This window comes from Microcebus murinus, chromosome 1 (assembly GCF_040939455.1).
Source record: "Microcebus murinus isolate Inina chromosome 1, M.murinus_Inina_mat1.0, whole genome shotgun sequence".
NCBI lineage: Eukaryota > Metazoa > Chordata > Mammalia > Primates > Cheirogaleidae > Microcebus > Microcebus murinus.
The window spans coordinates 24,205,093-24,226,652 of NC_134104.1; the positions used below are offsets into that span (position 1 = coordinate 24,205,093).

At 32.7% G+C, this 21,560-nt stretch overlaps 1 protein-coding gene across 1 annotated transcript in view; it reads left to right on the forward strand.

Moving 5' to 3' along the window:
- The first annotated feature begins 6,737 nt into the window (after positions 1-6,737).
- Positions 6,738-21,560, forward strand: part of TMPRSS15 (transmembrane serine protease 15) — a 116,951-nt gene continuing 102,128 nt past the window's right edge. The window contains exons 1-3 of the mRNA XM_076004240.1: positions 6,738-6,882; positions 10,324-10,454; positions 10,724-10,791. Coding sequence (XP_075860355.1) covers positions 6,738-6,882; positions 10,324-10,454; positions 10,724-10,791 — 344 coding nt within the window. The remainder of the gene's footprint in view (positions 6,883-10,323; positions 10,455-10,723; positions 10,792-21,560) is intronic.

The window sequence follows — 21,560 nt, forward strand, 5'->3', positions numbered from 1 at the left end:
TCCACTTATAATATATTTTTTGAGCCAGGGAGCTTTAATATGACATCTAAATTAATTTTTAGGAATTAATTTGGCTGAATAAAATTGATATAGTCTGTAGGTTGAATAAAATTGGTATAGTCTTTAGGTCTTTAGGACATAAATTACATTGGATGGACTTTCAGGTAAAGCTGAAGCTTAAAACATTCTTCTGTAGAATTTAATTCAATGCTATAAACTAGTTATAAACCAATTAAACCAATCAAAAACTCACCAGCAGCCAAACAACAAAAACAAAAAAAACCAACTGAAATAAACAAAGTTCATGGCATAAACTTTACCCCAAAATATTAAGTTGTTCAACATGGCTCTTGTTTTCTATCATTCATCTACAAACCTTTTCCTCCCCATCAGTATTGCTGAAAAGGAACTAAAAAAGTTCTAATTTTCATTAATACCTTGTAATTCGTAGAATAGGAAGTCAAAGTAGTGGGTAGTCAGCCTGACCAAAAAAAAAAAAAAAAAAAGAGAGAGAGAAAATATCACAGGACTAGGAACTCCTTGTGATTAGTGGCTGCCACAGAATCTCAGTAGAAATAAGAAACTATAATGGCTTCTCAATGCTGCTCATTAATTTGCAGGAAATAGTATTCAGCACAGGGATATTTCACATACATTCACAGACAGAATAAACCCCACATTAGTGTAAAGGAACCTTGGCATAGTGTTTGACAAAATTGCAAAAAAAGAGAAGGAAATAGGGGCCATGACACGAGGCTCATATTTCCCTCCTGACATGAGTTTATCCTCCTCCCTTAACCCCTCAACACATTCTTCCAACCACTCAGGTTGCAGAAAAGAAGAAAGCAAAAGCATATAGTTTAATCTCCTAAAACTGTAGCTCACACGAACCCAAAATTTCACCCATTCTATGGAAAAGCAATGGGAAAGAGCCTAGACAGGACCAAGTCAAGCATGAACTAGGTGAAAATAATGTGAACAGCCATGTAAATATACCTGGAAAGGAAAGACAGAAAGGAAGAAAGGGAGGAAAGGAAGGAAGGAAGGGAAGGAAAGAAGGAAGGAAGGGAAGGAAGGTAGGAGAAAAAGAGGGAATATACCAGCCTTGGAGACAAGCAGACATGTATTACATAAGGCTCTTTCAACTTTGAACCATCAATCACAAAAGTGTTAAATTGATTTAATGACACTGAGAAGGAAGGAAGGGAAGGAAGGAAGGAGGGAAATAGGATATAAAATATTGCCAAAAACTGATGTTAGGAACAAATTGAAGCAAAAGAAAATTTTCTACAGTATTATTTCTCGTAAAATAACTTTAGAAAGTGAGTTCAAGACAGTAAGGACTTAACTAAATAACAAAACCCAGAACTGGATTAAAAAACAAAGATTATAATTATGAAAATCAATTGCAATCTGAATCAACATTATACAAATGATAAATTAGAGACAGAAAATAGAAATATAGAGTTGACCATTGCATATATTGAAACAATTAGGACTAAGAAAATTCAGCTTAAGGAAAATTGGATCCTAAGCCCAATAAGATGTCTAGTAAATTGAACAATAACAAAAAGATCAAAACTTTAATAAAGGAATATTTTTATCTGAGATGAAGAGGAAACAGAAAAAGCCACACTGCATTCTAAGAAAACTTCATTCAGAATAATCAATGTCAATTTATTCTCTTTTGAACCTCAAGTATGAAAAAAGAATTCTATAGTCATTCAGGCAGATATAAAATATGTCACATACAAAAGTAAGAAACAGAATTAGTATCAAACATCTCCACAATTCCGTTCATTGTCAGAATAATATTAGAACTCTGATATTCAGAATTCTAAGAAAAAAATAGACTTGTCAATTACCCATGCATTTAATCCACAACGGTATAAAATAAAGAGGAAGATTTCTCATATATGGATGAACTCAGGGAATACAGAATACATCAGCCCTTCTAAAAACAGATTTTAAAAAGAATGGTTGATGTTGATGCACATGCAATCAAAAAATTGAACTGAACAGTCATGAAAGAGCTCTAGTTAAGTATTTAATGCCAGAAAATAGCAGAAGTTCTGAGGGAAAGATGACATGGCAACAAAATTTTCTATACATCCAATGTTTTTCAAGTGTTTAAACAATAACAATAACCAATAAGCAAAATTCTAGGATTATAATATTTAAGGATCCTCACTGATAGATATTTAAGAATAAAGTTCTACACTTATTTTTTTGGTACCCAATAAGATGTTTGTCAAATAGCCCTCAGACTTTGAACAACAGAAAATGACTGCTCTCTTATAAAACCTAAAATATAAAGAAGCTTACCAATTAGAACTTAGAATAATGTATTAAAATTATGTAGAAAGTCAAAGAAAAGAAATATATCAGCCTTGGAGACAAATAAATGTGTGTTTCATAAGGCCATCTCAACTTTGAAAATCCATCATAGAAGTGTTAGTTGACTTATTACACTGGGACATTTGGGCACATTTTCAGAAAGAATAATAATCCCTAGAATCTCCAAAAGTATTTTTGATGAAGAACACAGAATATCTTATTTTATATTAGTTTTCTAAAATTTAATCTTATTCAAGCTATGTATCTGCTAAAAACCCAGGCACTGGTAAGTTTTAGAGGTAAAAGCTGTCTGAGATTTCCTACCTTGTGTGGAACAGTGAAAGAAATTTTATATAATTGTTCATGCCCTTAATCTTTAGAGACTCTCTACAAGTACAACTGCTACTGTGTACAGTCAGAGTGTAAAACCACATATTTGTCGAGCAAATGAACAGATTATGTTGCGCACCATGGTCCTTAACCCTCTGACTCTGTTGCTTGGATAATATAATTAGGAGATTATTAGACACTTAATTTTCTTAGTTCTTCTATTCGTATCCTTTCGTTCACTCTAGGCAAAAATACTCACAACCACCATTTAGGAGTCTCCCAAACTTGAGCATTGGCTCTCTTTATTTCATAACCCAACATCGTCAAATCTCTTCCTACATCATTATTCATCTAACTAGAATATGTCATTCCCATCACTGAAATGGTATGCAAAAATTGTATTTACACACTGAAATCTTCATTGAGTGTTAGTGAGGTTCACCTGTCCAGAGCTGTATAATCTCGTCATTCACCAACTCAAATATATTATACTCATTTGTTTCTACTTCATGTAGAGCATTTTAGGTTATATGATTAAATATTTTAACTATATCTTTAAGTATTTCACTCTCCTATAGTTACTCAGTGGCTTGACTTAAGGGAGTCTTTTCTGTAACCTCTGCATTTCTCAAAATAGAAATTTCTTGCATAAATTTTCTTAACATTTTAGTGATTATTTAATGAAGATGAAAATTTTATTAATACCATAGGGACTTCAATCATATGCCTCCATTTTAATTTCTATATATATAGAAAAATGCAGAGTATTATTAACTGACATGTTCTAATTGTCTAGCTTTGTCAAAATTAACAAAGTTCCTTAATTTGTTTTGTAATTTTAACAGAACTGACGCAATACAAATACAGCTTGGTGTTCTACTGCTATACTATCCACGTCCTTTCCTACTTGAAAAGGACCATACTAAATTTTCTCATCTCTAGGTATATTTTTATTATACAGAATTGCATCACTAAACAGTTTTCTTTTTTTATTTCAAATAGTATAACACTGCATATGTACTTTTAAACTAGTTTACTTGCTTGAAATTTTGTTTTATTATTTCCAAGCTGGTACATACAGTTCTGCTGCATGCACTTTTAACTTGTATTTAATATTTTATTGCATAAAAGTACTACAATTCACTTTTTTATTTTCCTATAGATGAACATTTATGTTTTCCCTATATTTTGTGAGGCATAGAGATTTTTATAATGAATATTGTCTTATTGCTCATGCTAGGTTCTCTAGGGCATGTAACTAGAAGGGGAATTTGGGGATTAAGTTCAGTTTTGCTAGATATTACCAAATTGCTATTAAACATGATTATTTGAATCTTCACTCTCATAAGCAACAAATGCTGTTTCTTAGTAATGCTAAAGTTTTAATTTTTTCTAGGATGTTTAAAGTAATAATATTTTATGTATTATTTTAATTAAATCTATAATTACCACTAAACTTGAGCACCTACAGACAGTTGTGTGCTTGTATTTTGTTTCTTTTTTATTTGGTATTACGTTTTTTTGTTCATTGCCTGCTATTTGTCTTCTATTTGTTAATTAGTGGAAATTCTCTATAAATCCTGGATAATGATTTTCATCTGTAAGCTATAGCAAACATTGTAAGGGTCATACACCCACAAGCCCTGTCATTCATCTCTGCACACTGAAGTCAGATTTCTGTGAATGTTCTACCCACACAGAGTAAGCTCAAAATGCCAGAGACTTAAAAGTCCAGGAAGCTACTCTCAACCAATGAGCATGACTACTTGTCAAATAACTATCACTGCTTCCTTTACCCTTAATTGGGATAACTCTCACCCCTGCTCTGCATCTCACACAGTGCCCAGTAGCATTGCGTTCTTGATGCCAATGGTGGCAACTGGCTTGATCACACACAGTCTCTACTACTTATGTATCTTTGTTCCATTTGGAATTTATGTTTCATTGCAGTGTAAGATGAAGATCTAATTTTGTTTATCTGAAGAGGATACTAACAAATCAACCCAGCACTATGTATTGAATAGCCACCAACTCCTAACCTACTATGAGTAACTTTGTGTGTTTGATACATAAAATTTCCATATGTGAATCAGGTCGAGTATGAGCACTTTATTCTATTCCACTGACACGTTTTTCTACTATGGGACGAATACTGTATTCTCTTTATTATTATAACTTCGTAATGAATTTTGCTACTTGATAGGGCAAGTCTTGTTTTATTTTAATAACTGTTCTAATAATTTCAGGATATTTTTGTTCTTTTTCACATTGGCCTGTTTGCTTCATTTGTTCTTCACAAATTATTGGCTTTTTTAAAAAAAAGGTATTCTTCCACTTGCTTATTTGATGATATTAAATATAGTTATTTAAAACATACTATTTGAAGAGAATTTATAACCTGAATGCTGACTTTGTTTCTAAAACTAAATAATTAATTTAGGATTTCAATCTTATATTTTATCTATTATTATCCTGTGATTGGAGCAGAGCAAGTGAACTTACTTTACTATCTTCTCCTCTCCTTCTATAAAGTCAAAGAAATGTAACAGATCACTACTTGATTTTCTGAAAAGTGTTTGCTTCTGCATCTGCTATAGAAAAAAATAGTAATTGTGCTTTCACCTTCTTGGCTTTCTAAATTCAAGGGGCATCTTTGCCAGGTTTCAATTTTATTAGAGTCTGGCCTGTTATTAGAATTGTCCCCTAGAATATAAATAAAATGAACTTTTCCCATTCCATTATCGGTATGAATATTTTAGAGTACTTAACAATAAGTATTAATTCAATTAAGTAAAAAATATAAATATTTTCCATGTCATACATTTATTTATTTATATTCTACTTCATATCAGCAAGAATTTGAGTTCAATGTGCAATTCTATTCTTTCAAGAGTGAAGAAGAAGAAAAGAGGTTATTGCTCATCTTAGCCTGTTATAATGTGCCTCCCTAACAGTGTGTTAAGGTTTCCAATCTAAAACTTCCTTACCTCTAGCCAATTTTATTTACGAAAATGAAAGGAAAATTGATTTACTTCAGAATCAGTTCGGTTTTATTTGGTTTTTATTTTACCTTGTTTTTAAAGTCCTGGACTCATTATTCAAGGCGTGGAATTTCCAATGATACATTGTACCTTAATTATCAGAAAACAGCTTTGAATTTCCAATAAAACATGGGTCTATAAATGTAAATGTGGTTATCTTAACCTGTTCTCTTGTTATAATTGGCACATTTAAAGGAGATAAAGTCTAGGATGAATGAGCAATGCCTTCCCCACCCAGGATATTTCTCTAAAAGAGAAACAAATATATTATTCCTCCTATAGCAACGATTCCTATTCACTGATAACTGCACAAGGCCATAAAGAGTAGCCGTACGATGCCTTGTTTCAGTGGACTTTATCTAAGTGGACACAAGATAAATCAATAATGCCTTACACTGCGTAAATTGACATGGGTGATGAAAAGTTTATAAAACTTCAGGTTTCATTAGAGACAGAGAAAGACAGAGTGTGCATGAGAGAGAATACATATGTTAGGCTTTACATACATCTGTGCATAAATGTTATTTTTGGAATGTCTATACACTTACACATGACAAGAGAAATACCTTAATCATGATCTGAGTCAGAGGGTAGAAGGTTGATCTGTTAGGTACTTTACCTGATTATCAAGTGTATGTGCCTGATGACTAATTTTCTATCACAAATTTCAAATTTTTTCCTAACAGTTCTTAAAATGATGAAGGGTCATTTTTGTTTACTACATGAATTTAATTTCATTCACCTTGCCAAAAGGCCTGTTCAGGTGATTAGCATTTACAACTGTAGGCATTTTTACTCATTTATATCTTCTTAAAGATTAACTGCCCTTTTTATGATACTTAACCAATAGAGACACAATGTTGCCAAAAGGTCATATACAACTCATTTACACTGACTAGTAGGAGTGCAGACAGGTTGTTGTTGCTTTACACATCTTCTTTAAAAGTTTAAGAGATTTTGCTCTTCAGTTGGTGCAGGCATTTATATTCTGTCACAGATCTTAAAGTAGTAAACCTTCAGAAACGAAAAATGGGATCACACAAAAGTGCATCTTCAAGGCACCATTCTCTGAACTCCTATGAAATCATGTTGGGAGTTCTTTTTGGCACATTAGTGGTGATCTGTGTTGGATTAATTGCAGTATCCTGGCTGGCAATCAAGGAATCAGAAAGAGGTAAGTCACATGGGGTTGGCTCCTAAAGCTTCTCTCAGATGAACGTACACATTCTAATCTCAGTTATCCTGTCAGGATATTGTAGTCATTGCTGTGAATTCACAACAAGATATTTATGTTGTATTTAGATGCTTCTTTGTAGTTGACTTCATAGAATGTTAAAAAAATTTGTTGGTATGTAATTTGAAACTAAATCCAGAATTCAAGTGTGAGACTAGTTTTCTTTTTTGTTTAAATAAATTATGTTACATAAGGTTCTCAGTTTTAACAGATAACCAAGTAGGTTTCATGGCCCATGAGTTCATTTTGATATGAATTAAATCATAAATGCATTAAAATATTGTTGAAAATACAAGTAGATAAATATGCACATGAATAATATGTTCATTCTCCTACTGCAATAATATAAAATATAAAATTGGATGTAAATGTAGACTTATAAAGATCTCAAGCTGAGTAGCAACTTTTGACAAACAGAAAAAAATAAGAACTGATAACTCTTATTTACAGCTTAGTCTGTATCAAGTTTTTAAAAAACCTTTAAATGTATTACCTTGCTACAATAAACCTATATGTGGTTATTGGTATTCTCATTTTACAGGTGAGGAATCTGAGACAGAGAATTTAGGTAACTGCTTAAGTTTGCATCATTAGTAGTTAGCAGAAGTAAGATTCTAAGCTACACAATCCAAGTCTAGAACTTGTGATTTTATTTTCCACTTATTCGTTTATAGAGTATATAGAAAATAATTGAAGGCATAGTGATAACTTGAATAGTAAGAGTTGATTTTTTTCTCATACAACTATTATATTTTTTAAATCATGAATTCCAAATGGGCATATAAATTCTTTCTGAAAATTCACAGGGTAAAACCCTTTACATGTGAGTGATATTAGTTTTTCCAATAAAACCTCAGCTTTGGGATTAGCTATTTTCTCTATTATATAAATAAGTTTAAATTAGAAAGGAATAACCATAATATATACTTTTATAAATTAATTTTAGTATAATCTCTGGCCTATTTAAAAAATATATCCATACACAAGGAATAGATTTTAAAGAAAAAGAACACTTGTAGATATTTTATATAATAATACAAATTACCAAAAATTATACAGAATCACTTAGACTTTTATAAAAGTGACTGTTTTGGTCTTATTTAAATGCTGTGAATAACTTCACGGATGGATACACATTTGGAGGTCCATTGAAATTGTTGATGCACAATAAAGATATAAAGGTAGTTATTTTACAGATGAAATAGAATAGAATAAATATTATAGAATAAATATTTGTAGATGTTAATATGATTGAATAGTGAACAACTAAATTTAAAAAGCTATTCAAGTTAAACCTATCCTAGAACACCAAAGAACTTAAAACATACCATTTTAATACAGGTTTGTTTTTTTTTTTTAGCATTTTTGGAAATCATTTTAGGCTTATGAAAAAAATATACAGAGTTATCATACAACCTGTCTTTCCCTAATATTAATATTTGTACATCCATATTGCAATTTTCACAGCCAAGAAATTAACATTTACATAATACTGTTAACTAAACCACACACTTTATTCAAATGTCACTAGCTTTTCCACTAATGCCCTTTACCTCTTCAGGATCAGGTGCAGATTCCTACATAGGATTTAGTTACTATGCTTCCTTGATCTCCTTTAATCTATGACAGTACCTCAATCTTTCTTTTTCTTTCACATTTAAATATTCAAATCACAATGTAATTTTGAATATTTAAAAAACAAATGAAACAGTATAAAAATAATGTTACATCAATTTTGCAGTGATAACTGTTTACACTATATGTGAATTTATTGTTTGAAATATTATTTTTAATATTCCTGTAGACTGGAAAGTATGATAAATCCTGGTATGTGGAGTCAGTCATTTTTATGTCCAAACTCTAGATCTGTCATTTAAGACTTTCACTACCTTGAGAAATTTTCTTAGTCATTCTAAGCTCTTATTTTCTTATCTCAGATGTTATTTCTTTATAACATCATCTCACACCAAGGCATAGTGAGAATTACATATCATTATTATTATTACATTTACTAATGATTTTGTCATTGTATGAATTTCAATAAAGGCAATTTATTTTAAATATAAATATGTATCAAAGAAAATATCCTAATAAAGGGATTATATGGGACTTAATGGTGCATTTTATTATCCATGTTTATATTCAACGTTTTAGCCATTATTTTTACGTTCTTTCCTATTGAGAATATATAATTTCTACAACATTCTCAATACTGTCTCCAATAAAGACAGTCACCATCTAATGGCAAAAGGTCATGCATGCCATTTTTATAATTTTTAGAATGAAAGAAATAGCTTCAAAGGTATGTTTCAAAGTAACACAAACACTGAAATCCTCACAGCAATCCACATGTCAAAAACCAGTGGTGTCCCTGGATACTAGGTGCTTAAGAAGTATCTGAAAGCAACTACAAAACTTTTAATGATTCACTTCTCACCATGTTTCCCTGAATCAGTTCCCATAATTGGTGGAAGTTGATCAGTTCATGTATCATCCAATGATAATAATAATAATATAATATATTATATATTAAATTATAATTATATTATATGTAATATTAATTATATATGATATAATTATAATATAATGTATTATATATAATAATATAATATATTATATATAAAAAAACACAGAATCACAAATTAATGATCTTTTTGCAAATACATGTAATAATGTCACTATATATAGGAAAAAGGAGAGTATTTAAAATAGTCAACATTTTTGTGAGGATTGAGAAAATGGCACAGCATACACTTTTGTTTTAGTAGCTAATAATAATAATTTCTGATTATTGATCTTACATTAACATGCTTCTCTCTCTGAAGAATAAAATCTTACAGATACACATGGAGGTGGCTGAAGTTCAACATATACAGACGCAGCTATAGTGTTTGATTTACAACAAACATTTGGAATAAGTTTGTTCATTATTAATAAAATAATATGTTGTCTCCTCACTTTATTTGCATTGTAAAATACAGTAGAGAGTGGACTGTGCACTGTTATAATTATAATATAATATATTATATGTAATATTAATATATTATAACATAATATATTCAATCTCAATAATAATATTAATAATAATCTCAATAATAATAATAATAAAGCTTAGAGTGTGGGTTAGACCTCAAAGAAAAGAAAAAAATAGAATGGAAAAAGTTTTTTAATGTTTTGAAACAATCAGGTGTTGAAAAGTAAAAAACAACAAAAAATAGCTGATTTTGAAACACTAAGACTGGAAAAAAAAAAGTGAGAACTACAGGCTACAGGGCCACCATGTTAAGCAAGACTTTATTTGTGTGTCTTAACAAAATGTGCCTATTCTCTTCTATTCACAATTCACATTTTTTGTGTTTTGTTTCTCATTAATTTATTTAGATGCAGCATTTGGACAAAGTCATGAAACCAAAGGAATATTTAAAATAACATCCGGAGCTACATATAATCCTAATTTGCAAGACACATTGTCAGTGGATTTCAAAGTTCTTGCCTTTGACCTTCAGCAATTGGTAGGAGACTATCTTTCTTCAGAGGGCTTGACATTTTATAGTATAGTTTCACTGCTTACTTGTCAAAAGATACATAGGTCCAATTTTCTCACTATGAAAAGATTAGTAAATAAATACAGTATGCCCAAGATACTTAACATATGAGTCCTATTATCACAGAGAAAATTCTCCCAATTCTAAGCAGAACATAAAGATTACTTTATATACATTTTTGAACAAATGTTAAAATCTTAAATTTATATCAATTTTTCAATCTTTGTGGTTTTTAGCTAGATGATATCTTTCAATCAAGCAATCTGAAGAATGAATATAAAAACTCAAGGATTTTACAATTTAAGTGAGTACAGCTTAAAAATTTTCTATTTTTATAAGCGTATTATGGGGGTACAAGTGTTAAGGTTACTTATATTGCCCATGCCCTCTTCCCCCTCGAGTAAGAGCTTCAAGCATGTCCATCCCCCAAAAACTGAGAAAAAAACACAGAATCACAAATTAATGATCTTTTTGCAAATACATGTAATAATGTCACTATATATAGGAAAAAGGAGAGTTTTTAAAATAGTCAACATTTTTGTGAGGATTGAGAAAATGGCACAGCATACACTTTTGTTTTAGTAGCTAATAATAATAATTTCTGATTATTGATCTTACATTAACATGCTTCTCTCTCTGAAGAATAAAATCTTACAGATACACATGGAGGTGGCTGAAGTTCAACATATACAGACGCAGCTATAGTGTTTGATTTACAACAAACATTTGGAATAAGTTTGTTCATTATTAATAAAATAATATGTTGTCTCCTCACTTTATTTACATTGTAAAACACAGTAGAGAGTGGACTGTGCACTTTTATACCAGGAGGGTTATATCCTCTATGCTTGGAGCAAAGTGAGTGCTCAATTAATAAATCTTAGATTAATAGGATAATGATATAATTACACTATAGATACTTGACTCTAGAATGAATATATATATATTAATTCTTGGAAGAACTTCTTAACAACTAGTTTTTGGATTTCTCACAATGAAAATTCATCTGTGTGTTTTTGTTGCTATTGAGTTCAAGGGGAAGAGTTTGGGGTTTCCTATTCCGCCATCTTGCTGAGATTACTTCGAGTCTAAAGTTTTCTAAACTGCAAACTGCCAAAGGATTTTTGGAGGAAAGATAAAAATCAGCAGGGAAGTTAGGTAAAACACTGTAATTTTGGTTTGAAGGTATAAAATTAAGTTAAAAGGGAAAAAAAGCAAAGAGAGTGTATCATATTAAAAATAGGAAAAAAAATGAAAGACTGATCAAAACTTCTAGTATCTGACAAAGAAAAAGGAGGAAAACCCTTTAAAATAATTAAGAACAAAAAAGCACAGAAGGGAAGAAAATATCTCAAAAGCTTAGGAAAAATGTAGGTCCTATGTCACAAGGAGGCAAAAAGGAAACTCACTGGTTAAGTCTCTATTTCAGGCCAAGCATTTTGTGATTTAAGTAAAATATATCATCTAATCCATTCCACACAAAATTACTGTGAGGGAGATGTAATTATTCTGATTTATAAATATGACACTGAGGCTTAGAAATATTAACTTGCTTCAAATCATTAACTTTTTAAAATTAATTAATTAATTAATTTTAATTAATTTATTTTCTTTTTTTAAATTTCAGAATATTATGGAAGTACAAACAGTTTGGTTATATATATTGACTATGCATTGCCAAGCCAGAGCTACAAGCGTGCCCATCCCCCATACAGTGTGCTTCACAACCATTAGTTATGAGTTTACCCATCCATTCCTCCCTGCTCCCACCTGACTGGAAACCAATGAATATTACTTCCATGTGAGCACCAACATGTTGCTCAGTTAGTCCCAATTTGATGGCGAGTACATGTAGTGCTTGTTTTTCCATTCTTTTGATACTTCACTTCGAAGAATGCCTCAAAGAACTAAAAGTAGAAATGCCATTTGATTCAACAATCCCACTACTAGCCACCTACCCAAAGGAAAAAAGACATTTTGTAATAAACACATCATATTATTAACTTTTTTCAGAGCTAGTAAGTGTTGAGAAATATATTTGAATCCAGTTTTGTTTTCCTTCTGATTCTGTATCAGGATTAGAATAGCAGAGCCCAAAGCATACAGCAACTAGTTATAGGGAGGGTGGGTTTGCTTTTTGCTAAAATAGAAGAGTGGACTCAAGATGCAATGGAAAAGGACGTTCCTCTTTTACTACAGAAATAAGAAAGGAGGCAAGCCTGGGACAGGAGGGAGACCAAATAATGAAAGCCAGAATAAGCATGGAGAAGACTTTATGTCTGTTAAACACCTAACTAAACTAGACCAATGTCAATAGTTAGTTCTTGTCAATGTCAATAGTTAGTTCTTAGTTCTTAATTCTTAGTTACAACTATCAATCTCCCCATATTCCTTTACCGTGAAAGAAAATGTTAGTTTTTAGGCTGCTGGTACCCTGCAATTGAAGGTAGTTATCCCAGTTGAGGGAGAGTGGACAATGAGACAGCTGTAAGCCCACAGTCTAGAATGAAAGCACGATATGCAAGTTCTACAGAAAAAAAGCAATGGTCTCCGTATATGTTTTCATTACATTACTACCTATAAAATGTGAATATTTATTAATTTTACTTTTATTCATTTACCATTTATTATATGCCAGGGCCTAAAAATTACATATTATCCTTGCTCTTACACAGCTTGCAGTCTAGTAGAAATTATTATAATTTTCTTGTTCACATTTGACATTGATGTTTAATTTTTACATATTCAATTAGATGAATAATCAGGAATTATAAAAACACTCAAAAATTCACTTCTCTTATATTTTCTCTCAAAAAATGTTATTTTTGTAAAAGTTAAGCTTTTTAGCCCTATTTTGAAAAGAAAATGGCAAGTACATATGGGCTGGTGGTGTTCCTGGCATGCCAATTAGGTTAGTACCATTAGCAAAATGAAGTCTCAATATTAACCAGAATATCAGCATGTACTTGTGAATTTGTTCTTCTGCGTACTGTTACTACCATGCATTTTTGTGCATTACTTACTGTATTCCTCACTAGCAATTTGTGGGTTTTTAGATGATCAACCTTTGGGAGATTATCCATCTGTGGTTCAGAGAGGCTAAGTAACTTTTCCAATGTCATGCTGATGATGCTAATGTCTGTCTGTCTAAAACAATCATGCTTTTTCTCTACTACTAATTTTGATATAAAAACTTATGACAGAGAGTAGAGAAATGAGAGTTAAATTTACAGAGGCACATATTCAAGAATTATCGGATTGGTGTTTGGTACATGTTTCCTAAGGACTATTCTTTCCCTCGGAATGTCTTATTAGGTTCATTTCCTAAACTGTCTTAAACTTTTTTGCACTAAGTCCCATGCTTTCATCTTTGCATTTTCTTGTTCTTCACTGTCATTTTTAGCCTTGTACAGAATTAAACATTTTATGGAAAAACTTATGGGAGAATCTATACTCAACCCAAGTTTAAAATACCTTATTTTCCAATCTTTTCCCCTTAAACTTTCTCTTTATTACTGGTTATACATGTGTTATTCTTCTCTAAATTATCTATGCTAGTTCTTGGAGTTGGCATATAGAAAAATACTAAGTAAATCGAAGTGGAATGAGTTAACTGAATTGAGTAGTAACCTCTGTAAGAATCCATTATTGGATTTGAAGGTGTGATGGTCCGTTTAGAAGTCTGTGAAGGGCTTTTCTAGCATTTTAGACTGCTTCCAAATTGGTGGGAACTGATTATTTTTCATAATGACTTCATTGTTATTTTAGCAAAGGCTAGAGGCAAGTCGAAGATGAGATAGAGAGTCTACAGTAAGTTTGTACTGTCACTAGGGTTTATGGATACATCAAAATATGAAGTGTGTGTGTTTATGAGAGTGACACAGATGAATATTTAAAGGTCTGTTTTGTTAAAACGAAAATTGTAATCATTTCTTACCTTTTCTTTTACCTCTTCCTGAAAATGACACATTGTTTTTATGTTTGTTTCATTTGAGGCTTTTAAAAATCAGCTATTCAAATGTCATGTGTTAGGAACTAAGTTACATTATAGTTTCTGTAATCTCCAGAAAGCAGCATTTTTCTTATCTCCCCACAATGATCTTCAGCTTAGTCAGTTTATCCCTAAAATTCTATGGAATGTACAGCATGCTTTGAAATAGACCATGGAATGCAAAGTTGAAACCATTTTATAATGGAATAAAAGATTCAAAAATATATATTGTTCTATACTTTGCACAAGTAGAGAGCAGAACTATGGTAAAGACAAGTACTTTAAAAAATAGGCAAAACATACATTAAAATGGCACTGGAAAACTGAAGCAAATATTTTTGTCCTCTCAACCTAGAGTTAAATAAATGTTCATTTAGTCATCCATTCATTGTCTCTTTTATTCAACAGATATATATAGGGCTTGCTTGGACCCATGCAATTAACTAGGTTCTGAGAATACAGATACTAAGAGAAAGTCTGTTATTAAGGAGCTCATTCAAATACCATCATTAGGACATTTTCTCTGGTGTTGATGTATTTAGAACTGTTTAAATCAATCTCTCTCTCTCTCTCTCTCTCTCTCTCTCTCTCTCTCTCTCTCTCTCTCCCTCTCTCTCTCTATGATAGGCTGTTAGGTTTTTAATTGCCTACCTACAAAGAGCACCTCAGAGTTAAGTGACTAAATACATAACAGTCATTAATAGAAAGTTAAGTTATAAGGAACCTGTGAAGATGAATTTATAATCCTGCTTTAAGGAACTTAAAATACTGTTGCATAGATACTGCCGAATCAAGAAATTATAACTAATATTACTAAGCAGTACATGACAAGTTGTGTATACAGTTTATGCTACAGTGTAAGAAAAAGAAAGAAATACAATGATGTAGTCTAGCCTTTGCTTAACTGCTCTGGTCTGAAATGCTCACAGCCTCAGAAGAAAGTTCATTCTAGTCCAACAAAAGAAGAGATTCATACTGCTTAAATTGGATTCTCTCATATATCTGAAAAAAAAAACAGTAATCTATTTTTAATATTGCTATGGACATTCTACAAACAACCTATTGAATAATTACTGTTTTTACCATATTTTATTTGTTGCTGTATAACTTCATTTACTAGAACAGACTTTATTTCTTTGGCTCTCGCCAACTGATCCTGGTTGTGGTTAGTAGTTTTTTACAGAATAAATGTATCTCCATTTTCGTATCCCCTTCTTTCAAATACCTAAAGACTGTTTCTTCTGTTACCACTCTAAATGCAGGTGGGCTCCAGGATTCTGTCTCAGAAAGCCCCCTGTTTGTCCTCTCCCATTCTCTACTGGCTTCTGCATCAGCCCTACCACAGGATCTGCACACTCCCAAAAGCATCCTGCTTTCTTTGTTTTGTGTACGTTTTCATTGGTTGGATTCCTGTTTCTCTCCTTACTATTGCATCCATTCTTACATTCTATTCCTACAATCCCTTAGAAGCCAGTCCATGTCACCTCTCAAAGGACGCTTAACTAACACTCTAGTCTGGGTTGGGTACTTCTTCCCCTCTTCTCATTTAGCACTTTGTACCTACATGTAAAGTATGGTCTTCACACCACGATATAATTGTCTATATGTCTGTCTCTAGGACATAGCCTGTCATAGACTATAAGCTCCCTCAGGGCAGAAAATGTGTCTGTGATACCCATCTTTTCAGAACCTATCTAATGCCAGCCTTAGAGTGTGTGCTGTATTAAGTTCTGACAAATGAATGAAAAATTTATTTAGCATCTGTTATTAATATATTGAATATTATGTTAGGTGTTAACATGTTTTTCTTTAATCCTCATCCTATATATAAGTATACTTTTACCATGGCTTTAACTTTCTGTTAGAATATAATTTTAATTAAAAATTCTAAGATAGTTCTCTGAAGGCGTAGATGAGTTAATGTATTAAAGAGCCCCCTGACATGGAAGGGTGGGTCATGGAAGGCTTTGTGAAAAATATGGGATATAGTCTGAGAAGGATAGGTAGAGACTACTTGAGTAGAGAAGAAAACAAAAGCCATTTCTGGTAAAGAAAGAAGAATTAGTATAGTATGTTGAGTGTATAATCTGGCTGGCTTTGAAGTCCACTAAGAAGATGTTGAGATATCATGAGTGTACTGAATACAAACCCAGGGGTTCTCATGAAATGTGTGCCAAATGAGAGCCCTAGGGGACTGATAGGCTAGTGGAGAAATACAATGAGCCTGTTGTTATAGAAAGGTTACTCTCCTATCTTGGATCAGGAACAATTGAATCAAAGAGCCAAAGGACAAAGATAATTAATACATAGTCATTGCAAAGTACTGACATTAGCAAAAGAATCCTTAATTCTTAGAGATGAAGTAAAGGCAGAAGGCTCAAATCAAAGGTCATGCTTAGAAAAACAATGACAGAAGTCATATGAAGATTATTTAATGGTCAGGAGGAACCTCAGGGCCTTGTCATTTCCTGATAGGGCAAAACTAATGCTATTAAAGATACAATAAAAAGGGGGGAAGCTTTATATTTTATACAAAAGAGTTCAAAAGAGTTTAATTTTTTTCTTTCTTGCTCTCCTATTTTCTTTCTCATCTATTTATCTATCTATAGTTATCATTCTTTAGCCTATTATTCTTGACATCTTAATCCCAGTAGCTGGTTCTATATCCTTTTGCTGTCTTTATTCTTAGCTACCAAACAGAGGCTTTTGCCCCTGTTTCCAGAACTTGTTATCTCTGGTAGCCTCTTTCATTGTCCCAGTATCAAGACTAGAAGGAGACATGTGGACTCCCAAGAAATCTTAATTACTTTTGTCTTTTTCAAAGTGCTATTTATAAAATATTTTTAGGTATTCATTCTGTAAGGGTAAAATCATGCATGCAAGTGATTTTTTTTTAAATCCACTTGAAGCAATTTGTCTACTTTGGAGTGAAGGAACAAAATTTCTCTTTTCCATTTTTGTAGAGGACTGAGTCTGGAGATTTGCAGTGACGCATCAATTCAGATTTAGTTCTGAAAGGTTTTATCCTCCCTGTAGGAAAGGTATCCCAGGTACCTGTCTCTCCTTAATTGGACTCTGCCTACTGAATTCTATATAAAAAGCACAGTATCCATTGTAGAGTTTATCAGAATAGTTTTGCTAATGCAACCCTTCATGTTCACATGTATACAACATGGTGGATATCTTTATATTTATTAGATTGGCAAAATTTGCTGTATATAGACTTTCATACATAGACCTGGTAGGCTATCAAAATCTCAGCATTTTTCTTTGGTATTTAGTAAGTAATCTTTTTTTCTCTCTCTAGATGGCAAAATCACTATCTTTGAAACTATAAATTATTTGAGCTGAGGAATTATTTCTTTTCCATCCTAGGAGCTACCTAGGAGGCCACTATTGTGCCCAAATCATTATAAATATTTTATAATGATTCTAAAATAATGTACTTCATCAATGTAGAGCTATTTTCCCCTGGTAGTAGTTGAACTTTTAAATCAGAAATGAGTTTTTGAAAAAATGCAATGCAAAGGAATTTCATGAAAACATCTACAAGATAAATTATAGGTTGTTACTTTGGGAGACCAAGCAGGGGAGGATAGGAAAAGGAATTCAGAAGCGAGAGAGAGAGTAACAAGGAAATATTTAGGATTACTTTGAATAATCACATATAAATAGACATATTGGACTCATACGAGAAAGTGACAGATTCATCATTAGCTTTATAAATTATTTTAATTTTAAAATCCAATTGATAAAATCAAGTAACAGAAAAAAACTAACTTCTCACCTTACTAACAATATCCATAGCAAATTTAAAAAATATATCTAAAAATCCTTTAAAATACCCATTTCATTTTTTTTTTTTTTTTTTTTTTTTCTAAGAAGAGCAATTATTTTATTTTATTTTTTTTTATTTTATTTATTTTTTTATTTTGGTATATTATGGGGGTACAGATTTTAAGGTTTCAATAAATGCCCATTTCCCCCCCTCCCCCCAAAAGTCTGAGTCTCCATCATGACCATCCCCCAGATGGTGCACATCTCACTCACTATGTATGTATATACCCGCCCCCCTCCCCCCCCACCTGCCCAATACCCTATTACTGTAGCACCTATGTGTCCACTTAGGTGCTACTCAGTTAATACCAGTTTGCTGGAGAATATATCTGGTGCTTGTTTTTCCACTCTTGGGATACTTCACTTAGTAGTATGGGTTCCAGCTCTAACCAGGAAAGTATAAGGTGTGCTATATCACCATTGTTTCTTAGAGCTGAATAGTACTCCATGGTATACATATACCACATTTTATTAATCCATTCTTGGATTGATGGGCACTTGGGCTGTTTCCACAGCCTTGCAATTATGAATTGTGCTGCTATAAACATTCGAGTGCAGGTGTCTTTTTTGTAGAGTGTCACTGGATCATTTGGGTAGATGCCCAGCAATGGGATTGCTGGATCAAATGGTAGATTCAGTTGTATCGCTTTAAGGTATCTCCATATTGCTTTCCACAGAGGTTGAACTAGTTTGCAGTCCCACCAGCAGTGTAGGAGTGTTCCTCTCTCTCCGCAACCACGCCAGCATTTATTGTTTGGAGATTTTTTGATAAAGGCCATTCTCACTGGGGTTAAGTGATATCTCATTGTGGTTTTGATTTGCATTTCCCTGATGATTAGAGATGTTGAGCATTTCTTCATATGTTTGTTGGCCATTCTTCTGTCTTCTTTAGAAAAATTTCTGTTCAAGTCCTTTGCCCACTTTTTAATGGGGTTATTTGATTTTTTCTTCCTAATTTTCGTGAGTTCTAAGTATATTCTAGTTATCAGTCCCTTATCGGATTCATAGGATGCAAAAATTTTCAACAAAATCTTAGCTAACCGAATCCAGACACTTATCAAAAAAATAATCCACCACGACCAAGTGGGCTTCATCCCAGGGATGCAGGGATGGTTCAACATACGTAAATCTATAAATGCAATTCACCACATAAACAGAAGCAAAAACAAAGACCACATGATTCTTTCAATAGATGCAGAAAAAGCTTTTGACAAAATTCAACACCCTTTCATGATACGAACACTTAAGAAAATAGGCATAGAAGGGACATACCTAAAAATGATACAAGCCATTTATGACAGACCCATAGCCAACATCATACTGAATGGGGAAAAACTGAAAGCATTCCCACTTAGAACCGGAACCAGACAAGGCTGCCCACTATCTCCACTTCTGTTCAACATAGTGCTGGAAGTCTTGGCTACAGCAATCAGACAGGAAAAGGGAATCAAAGGTATCCAAATAGGGGCAGAAGAGATCAAACTTTCACTGTTTGCTGATGATATGATATTGTATCTAGAAAACCCCAAGGATTCAACCAAGAAACTCCTGGAACTGATCAATGAATTTAGTAAAGTCTCAGGATACAAAATTAATACACAGAAATCAGAGGCATTCATATACGCCAACAACAATCTAATTGAGAACCAAATCAAAGACTCAATTCCCTTCACAATAGCAACAAAGAAATTAAAGTACCTAGGAATATATTTAACCAAAGAGGTAAAAGACCTCTACAGGGAGAACTATGAAACACTGAGGAAGGAAATAGCAGAGGATGTAAACAGATGGAAATCCATACCATGCTCGTGGATCGGCAGACTCAATATCATCAAAATGTCTATACTACCCAAACTGATCTACAGATTCAATGCAATACCTATTAAAATCCCATCAGCATTCTTCACAGATATAGAAAAAATAATTTTACGCTTCGTATGGAACCAAAGAAGACCCCGAATATCAAGAGCAATTCTAGGCAACAAAAACAAAATGGGAGGCATTAATATGCCAGATATCAAACTATACTACAAAGCTGTAGTAATTAAAACAATATGGTATTGGCACAAAAACAGGAATATTGACCAGTGGAACAGATGTGAGAATCCTGATATAAAACCATCCTCATATAGCCATCTCATCTTTGACAAAGCAGACAAAAACATACGCTGGGGAAAAGAATCCCTCTTCAATAAATGGTGCTGGGAAAACTGGATAGCCACCTGTAGAAGGCTAAAACAGGACCCACACCTTTCACCTCTCACAAAAACCAACTCACGCTGGATAACAGACTTAAACCTAAGATATGAAACTATTAGAACTCTAGAGGAAAAAGTTGGAAACACTCTCCTAGACATCGGCCTGGGCAAAGAGTTTATGAAGAAGTCCCCAAAGGCAATCACAGCAGCAACAAAAATAAATAAATGGGACATGATCAAACTACAAAGCTTCTGCACAGCCAAAGAAATAGTCATGAAAGTAAACAGACAACCTACAGAATGGGAGAAAATTTTTGCATCCCATTTCATTTTTTGTTACAGATTTTAATTACATTCACACTACATCTGTGTGTGTGTATGTCACATTATAGCATTCAGAATACTAAACATAGTTACTACTCTATTTCCTCTTCTTACAAATATTTAATGCCAACCCCTGCCACCTGCTAACTTTGTAATTGTGTGTGGGGCTGGGAGGGGGGAGCTACTCGGCAGGATAATTAAATGGGTTGCTCTCCTTTGGAAACACTTTCTATCATTATGCTTTGTGGAAAAGTGCTTTGACTCAAAGAGCATTTAGCAGTTGATTCTTTTAATAAAGGATTGTTTACCCTTTGTGGCAACATGCACAAAATAAAGCGGTTTATTTTGCCCTTTGAGCATAGATAAGTCACCAAGTTAGGAAAGGAAAGGCTTTAGTTTACTCAGCAACCCTTAAGGTTATCAATATTATTAAGGAAAATATGAGATAAGAAACATTTAGATCTATTACACACAGGCTTTCTGTACAATGATAGGATTTATCTGTTGTATAAAAAGGCTCAGCTGCACTTGAATGTTTATAGCAGCACAGTTCACAATTGCAAAGATGTGGAAACAGCCCAAGTGCCCATCAATACATGAGTGGATTAGTAAAATGTGGTCTATGTATACCATGGAGTTCTACTCAGCCACAAAAAGCAATGGTGATCTAGCACCTCTTATATCATCCTGGATAGAGCTGGAGCCCATTCTACTAAGTGAAGT